The 7,582-nt window shown below is 46.2% G+C and overlaps 1 protein-coding gene across 1 annotated transcript in view; it reads right to left on the bottom strand.

The window, feature by feature from the left end:
• Window positions 1–7,582, bottom strand: part of LOC107122449 (cytochrome P450 2F2-like) — a gene marked incomplete at its 5' end in the record, with an annotated part of 10,493 nt that overhangs the window by 937 nt on the left and 1,974 nt on the right. Inside the window, 5 exons of the mRNA XM_015425555.1 lie at window positions 103–244; window positions 4,002–4,189; window positions 4,467–4,608; window positions 5,529–5,705; window positions 6,440–6,600. Of these exons, the coding sequence (XP_015281041.1) occupies window positions 103–244; window positions 4,002–4,189; window positions 4,467–4,608; window positions 5,529–5,705; window positions 6,440–6,600 (810 nt within the window). The remainder of the gene's footprint in view (window positions 1–102; window positions 245–4,001; window positions 4,190–4,466; window positions 4,609–5,528; window positions 5,706–6,439; window positions 6,601–7,582) is intronic.

Below are 7,582 nucleotides of genomic sequence, written 5' to 3'. Positions count from 1 at the left end.
AGCGCTCTGCACCTGTGATTTCTTCATACTCCTCACTGTCCTCACCGTCCCCCACCTCTCTCTCTCTCTCTCTCTCTCTGTGCTTTCCGACCCACAACTCACCAGCTGAGAAGGCCATGAAAGCCTCACGCCGACGGAAGCCTCCTTTCTCATCCAGGAAGTTGGTGGGATCGAATGCTTCCGGGTCTTTGAACTGGGTGGCATCTTTATGGATGGAGTAAAGGACAGGCATGACGTTGGTGCCCTGGTGGGAAAGGAAACCACATTGCTAGGTTTTCAGTCTGTCTTCCTACTGAGTCTTGGTGGATCCCTAACCTACTTCCAATTTCAAAATTTATATAAATATTTGGCAAGTGTCTGGAACTGCAATGGGGTGCAAATTTGCACCGGAATTGGTGAATCTTTTTATGAATAGGTTTGAAAATCAGTTCATCCTTAATGCAAACAACATTATTATTTTCAAAAGATTTTTGGATGATATTTTTTTTACTCTGGAAAGCTTCCGTTCCACTTTTATTGGCATTTAAATAGTTTGTCAATGGCCTGCATGAAACTATCAAATTTGAAATGAAATATGATTATAAGGAAATTAACTTTCTGGATGTCAGTATAAGAAGGGTGGGAAACACAATAGAGACCAGGACTTATAGAAAATTTACAGATGACAACTCCTTTTTGTCTAGTGCCAGCTTTCAACCACCATCTAAACATCTAAAAAAGAATCTTCCCTATTCCCCATTGTTGAGGCTTAGGAAAAACTGTAGCCTGTATTCTGATTTTGTTCAACAGGCTAAAATACTAATTGGCCAATTTAGAGACAGGGGCTATTCTTCCAGAATTGTCAAGCAGGCTTTCCATAAGGCAAAAAATACCAGTAGGTCCTTCCTCTTGATACCTAAGAAAAGACAAGGTCAGTCTGATAGGATTATTATTCCACTGACATATGATGGAAGATCAACTGAGGTCAGTAACATCATTAGAAAACATTGGCATTTATTAACTAATATTCCTTCATGTGAGACTGTCCCTCTCTTTGCCTAGTGGAGTTCTAAAAATCTGAGAGAGATGATAATAAGAAGCAGCTTAAAATCTTCTCCAGCAATACAAAGGGGAGTAGATGAGCAAAATTTACCAACTGGCAACTCTCCCTGTGGAAGATGTGAGGTTTGTGATTTGATGTTATGTACAAACTTTTGCTATGATTCAGCTAAGCAGAAAAAGTATAATATTAGGTCATTTTTCAATTGTCTTATCTATGGCATCATCTGTAAATGTGAAAAAAATGTATATAGGAAGTACTTCAAGGCCAATAAAGATCAGGATTCCAGAACACAGACGTTGCATCAGACAGAGAAGAAAAAATGCTCCCCTCACAGACCACTTCGAAACTGCTGGTCACAGTGACAGAGAATTCTCTTTCTTTGCTCTGGAATATGTTCGGCCTTCCAACAACCTTCAGATGACCCGGCATTTGAAAACCCTTATATTGTTTTGGATCCATGCCCTTAAAACTTTAACCCCATATGGTCTAAACGAACTGGTGTATGGTATGATTTTATGACCATTCAAAATTTAGTCTGGAATGTTATGCTGTATGGGGGATGTGCAATCACATGACCATTTCAAGGCATTCGACAAGGACTGCATCATCTAACACCGGGTATAAAGCGCCAGCACTTTTGGCTATCAGCTAAAGGGACAATTTTGCTGAGGACACCTTAGCTTAAATTAAACAATCATTGAAAGCAGGCCCGTAGCTAACATGGGGCCCATGGGGCCTGGCCCCCTTGTGCTTCTTCTGGGCCCCCTCCCTCCAGGGCTGCCCCCAAAGAGCTCCAACTTACCACCTGCACTGTACTTCCATTTAATTAGCTGGCGGGCCCCCCCAAGGCCCCCTCCCAAAGAATTCCCTAGCTACGGGGCTGATTGAAAGGCACTTTCTGGACCAGAAGTAACAAAATTAATTTTATTTATTAATTACTTTTGAATTAAGTTTCAATACTGTAGATTGCACTGGTTAATAATTTTTTTGCTTCTAGAATATTATCAGTGAAATATTATATGGCATGTGATTGGCTCTTGGGAGGCCTCGTTTATACTTTTATTCGGTGCCTAGTAGTTTCACTTTGGAAGTCAGTCAATTTTTTTTACTATAATATAGGCATTGTTTATTCATTTTTTTATATGTATTTAGTTTACATGGGTTTTTTTATTTGGGGGGGGGGGGGGTTTACAGCAATTCTTTCCTGGTCCATTTTGTGTCCATGCTGCATAATTGTATTGTATTATGGTATAAGCTAATTTGTTTTTCATTGCGTCTGACCTCTGAATAGGGTTGCCAAATGGGGCTGGGGGGCGGGGAATCCTCCGCTTCGGAGGCCCGATTTCCGCCGTGGCGGAATCGGGCCCGGGGGGAACTCTGCCCCCGAAGTTGCGTCACCAGAGGTGACGCAGCCACGTCACGCACATTGGGGGCGTGACCCACATCGTCGGGGGGAAACCATATGGGGGGGAAACCATATGGGGGGGAACCCAACGTGAGCATGCAGCACGTCACTTCCTGTGACGTGCTGCCAGCGCGTGCGCGCTTTAGGCGCGCGCACGCGCATCCAACATGAACCCCCGGACCCCGGTGAGGTTCCCCCACTCCGAGGGGTGAGTCAACTTGGCAACCCTACCTCTGAAGAAGGCCTAAACAGGCCGAAACGCGTCAGGTCAAGTTCACTGGCCCTTGTGTATATGATTTTGGACTTTTTATATGAGGTGTAATTGGGCCCCTACATGTTTTTAAATCTTTACAAATAAATACATGTATTTTTATATATTGTATATATTAAGTTTTAATTGTTGGCCCTCTACTCTGTTTGACTTACCTTTTTAGGTTTTTCATCCTAGGTTTCAGGGTTGAGTTTCTTTCCCTTTTTTTTGTTCACAGTTGGATCCCTAACCTCAACCCTAACCATTCCTTTTTTGCACCCAACTCCCTGTGTCTCCAGTGTATGTTTCTGGATTTGGGCCCCCCATTTCTTAACCTGCATAGCACAACAGCAGAACCCGGCTACTCCTCCCTGAGGGTTCCCTTGAGGCAGGCCTGTTGTGGGTCCTGCCCCCAGGCACATTTATTTATTTATGTTATTTGTTCCCATGGAAATTAGGGGAGGCTCTGCCGAAATTCACCCCTTCTCTTCCCCTCTGCTTTGTTCTCCTCTCTGGGGTATAAAAATGCATGCTGGGATCCAGTCGAGCAGAGCCTACATTAGAAATATTTCCGCGTAAAGTGGAAACAGAGTCCTTTTGTTTCTCTTTCTTTAGCCAGATTGACACATGCTGTGGTTGAAATCAGAGGCTTGACCAGGTTTTGGTGGCGCCGTCACCAACACTCGGAGACCTTCCAAGAAGCACTTGTCCAGCAAGTGAAGATATGATTTGGGTATCTCAAGTTTAATTTACATGTTCTACAGCTGTATCTCCAGTATGTTGCAGAGGTGGTCAAATCCTGTGATGGTGTGAACTTGGTCCAGATGAACTGGAAGTGGAATGCCACCACCAGTAGTCCTTCTAAGTGAGGATGCCCTAAGAAGCCACTACCGTTTTCTTGAAAAGAAAAGTTGTGTTTGATGTAAAAAAATCAGGAACTAGTAGTAGTAGTAGTAGTAGTAGTAGTAGTAGTAGTAGAAGAAGAAGAAGAAGAAGAAGAAGAAGAAGAAGAAGAAGAAGAAGAAGAAGAAGAAGAAGAAGAAGTTGGATTTATACCCCACCCTTCCCTTGGAGTCTCAGAGCATCTTACAATCTCCTTCCCTTCCTCTCCCCACAAAAGACACCCTGTGAGGTAGGTGGGGCTGAGAGAGCTCTGAGAGAGCTGGGACTGGCCCAAGGTCACCCAATTGGCTGCATGTGGAGGAGGAGTGGGGAATCAAAACCAGTTCTCCAGATTAGAGTCTGTTGCTCTTAACCGCTACACCGAACTGACTTGCCAAACCTGCTAAAAGGCAAGAGGATACCTTAGGGAGCACGAAGCCATGGAATTCAGTGTCGGTCGTCACAGCATGGGGGATCCCCATTGGCAAGATATCAGCAAACCGCTGGATCTCGTGGATCAAGGCCTCAGTATACGGCATCTGCACCCGATCCTCAAACGATGGGCTACGGTGAGGGCCAACGACCCGGCTGATCTCTTCGTAGACCTTGGCTGTGCACATACGGAAGAAACAGGAACATGGAACTTGCCTGGGTACAGCCATATTTGTGGAAGGGCCAGAATTCAGGGGGGAAGGAACATGCTTCGCCACAGGTTCAGTCCCCCAGAAAGTCTAACTGGGAGACATCTCGTGGAATTGGACTAGGAAGGACCTTTCTCTGCATGAGACCTTGGCAAATTGGGGAGAAGAGGGGAAATAGTGTGCCGGGGGACTGACGGGATCCGACTCAGCACGTGCCCAAGTGAATAAATAACCTTCACATCTCACCCTGCATTTCAGGGTACTTCATGAGGATGAGGATCCCGTAACGGAGGGTGGTGCTGGTGGTCTCCGTGCCCCCAAAGAACAGGTTGTGGGTGGTCATCACAAGGGTGTTCATGTGAAAGTAGGTGAGGGGGTCCTTCTTTTCCTGCAGGGCCAGAGGGAGAGAGAACATCCTTTACATGTGCAGGGAGGCGGAAGCTGCTCCACACCCTCCAGGAATAAGCTTAGATAGCCACATGCGCCATCAGAATGTAGCTAGCTCTTCATTGCCTTTTAATTTCCCTCTAATGTGTATCTTAGAAGATCCCTTTCCTTTGTCTAGTGGATTATCTACAACAACAAACAGTGCAGCACACAGTAAGAAATAGCAAAGAAAAACAGAAAACGACTGTGAGCCGAATATCCTGCAAAAAATACACAAAAGGAGACTTCAGTAAAGTGAAATGCATATATAGTCTGAAATGAATCTATTCATGTAATCCCTCATAGGAAAATACAGAAGCCAAGAAGATCCATAATAGGAAAATACCGAGTCCAAAGTATAAATATACAATATCCAACACTTTTTCTAGGTAATTTTCAGTGTTTCAGACTTCTGGTCCTTCCTCCGGAACAAGGAACATTGGGAGTCTCATTCCATTTCCTTATAGGATAATATACTATTCTGTTTCTTCAACATTGGGCAAGGGCCCTTAGGACTGTACACTGATCTCAACCAAGGGGCACGAAGATGGTTTTCCAGGTGAGTCTACAACACAAGATGACTTAGTGTCCACTGTGTTTCAACACAGATGATATTTTGCTTTAGATAGCAATCCCCCCCCCCCTTTTGTATTATTTGCTGTGTGGACGCTTGTACCAAGAAGTGACAAAATTGCAGAAAGAAAGGAAAGGAGAGGAAGAAGATCCTCCGAGTTGTCAAGTGGCCAAGAAGATGGATTGATGGACACAAGTAGCCACTCGAACCCTTCCCAGCCCACTTGAGTCAGGAAGTATTTAGGAACTGGGTGGCGAGATTCGGCCCTTGGACATAAGCCGAACCCGTCTCCGTTGCCGAAATTTCACCTGCTGCATTTTGAGAAGGAAGCAGTCGATGAAATCGCGAGGGGAGTTGGGGTCCAAGGTCTCTTGGTGCATCTTGACCATCTCCAGAACAAAGAGACGCAACTTCTCGAAATTCTCGAAAATTCTGTTGTGGGGTCCGGGCAGGTAATACAGGACACGAGGGAACAGGTTGTACATCTGCAGAGAAGAAGAAGCAACACCAGTGGCCTGGATCAGGCCCAGCAGCATCCACATAGGCTTGTTCCTGTTTCCCCAAAGTAAATAAATAGAATACCCCCAGAAGGCCAACAAGAAGGACACAGAAGCCTGTGTTTATTTAGAAGAAGAGAAGAGACTGGCTTTATACCCCATGGCCCTTCACTACCCGAAGGAGTGGCTCACAAACTCCTTCCCCTTCCCCTTCCCCTCCCCACAACAGACACACCCTGTGAGGTAGGTGGGGCTGAGAGAGCTCTGGACGGAAGCTGCTCTTTTTTTCAAGAACAGCTCCGACAGAACTACGGCTTGCCCAAGGTCATCCAACAGGTGCAAGTGGAGGAGTGGGGAAGGATTAGAGTCCACGCACTCAACCAGGACACCAAACTGGCTTTACTTGATTTATAGCCTACCTTTCATCCTAATGGAGACCCAAAGCAGCTTACGTTGTTCCCTTCCCCTCCGTTGTATCGTCACAACAACCCTGTGAGGGAGGTTAGGCTGAGAGTGTGTGACTGGCCCGAGGTCACCCAGCGAGCTTCCATCGGATAGAGTGGGGATTCAGACCCCCAAACCCCAGTCCGACACTTTAACCACTACACCGCACCAGCCCTCAAAGAGAACACGGAAGTTCCATTTAGCCTTGGATGGAATTCGTCTCCACCAGTTGGCGTGATCTCCTCTTATGGCCGTCTAAGAGAGCAGTTCTCACTCACCTGCCCCCACCAGGAACTTAGGCGCTGGAAGTTGTTGTTCATCAGGCCAACCAAAGTGAGGAATTTTTTGTCCTCGTAGTCAAACCGGTCCCCGAAGACAATGGAGCAGATGACGTTGGAGACACCACGGCTGATGAGGAATGTGGGGTCAACGGGCTCCGCTGGGGAAGCACCAAAAAGGACAGGCTGGGTCAGGGATTGGGGGGGGGGGATTTAGCTAGATCAGGGGTGTCAAACATGTGGCCCGGGGCCTGGATCAGGCCCCCGGAGGGCTTCTGTCAGGCCTGCGGTGGAACTGGCTGTCTTCTGCTGCTTCTTCCAGTTCTGCTGCTGCTGCGTCATTCTGGGTTTGCAGCTTACAGATACACACACCTGAACAGCATACTCAGCATTGCAAGAGCACAGACATTTTGATGCAATAATTCAGAGCAAGAGGTGTCAGTTATCAGACACTCTTAAAGAAACAAAATATTGCAAGAGTGCTAACGTTTTAAGCAAGTTTTAAAGTAAAAAAACCCCCTTTGTGTTTGTGTCCTTTATAAAGTTTATATCTCCGCTACCTGGCATAACATTTTATGACACACGTGGCCCGGCCCAACAAGGTCTCGTTTATGTCAGATCCGGCCCTCGTAACAAATGAGTTCAGCACCCCTGAGCTAGATACTATGTGATCAGACAAATTATCTGGGTATAAATGCACTGATAAATTTGTTAGATCTATTTGTATTTTACAAAACTATATTAAAAGTACCTGGGTGAAGGGAATATCCAGGATCCCTGCAGGAAACACTCTGGCAGGCAAAAGTGATAGCTCTCTATTATGGAGGGTGGACTCTATGGCCGTGTACCCCACTGTAGCTCCTGTCCTTCCCAAGATCTGTCCACAAATCTCCTGGAGTTTCCCCACCTGGATATGCTAACCCTACCTCCCCCCCGCCCCAGTTCCCTGCCAGCGGCCAGCAGGGACCTGGGAGGGCTGGCTCCCAAGTTGACCACGCCCAGCAGGAACTCATTAGCATAATAGGCCACACCCAACAGCAGAAACTCATTAGGATTGGCTACATTACGGGTGTGTGGCCTAACATGCAAAGGAGTTCCTGCTACAAAAAAAGCCCTGGGTTTTGACAACAAACAAGGTAAACA

The sequence above is a fragment of the Gekko japonicus genome, unplaced genomic scaffold (genome assembly GCF_001447785.1).
Source record: "Gekko japonicus isolate JY-2015 unplaced genomic scaffold, Gekko_japonicus_V1.1 scaffold4965, whole genome shotgun sequence".
NCBI classification, from domain to species: Eukaryota; Metazoa; Chordata; class Lepidosauria; order Squamata; family Gekkonidae; genus Gekko; species Gekko japonicus.
Note: the sequence above shows the minus strand (reverse complement) of the source record. Positions and strands in the feature narration are given on the sequence as shown.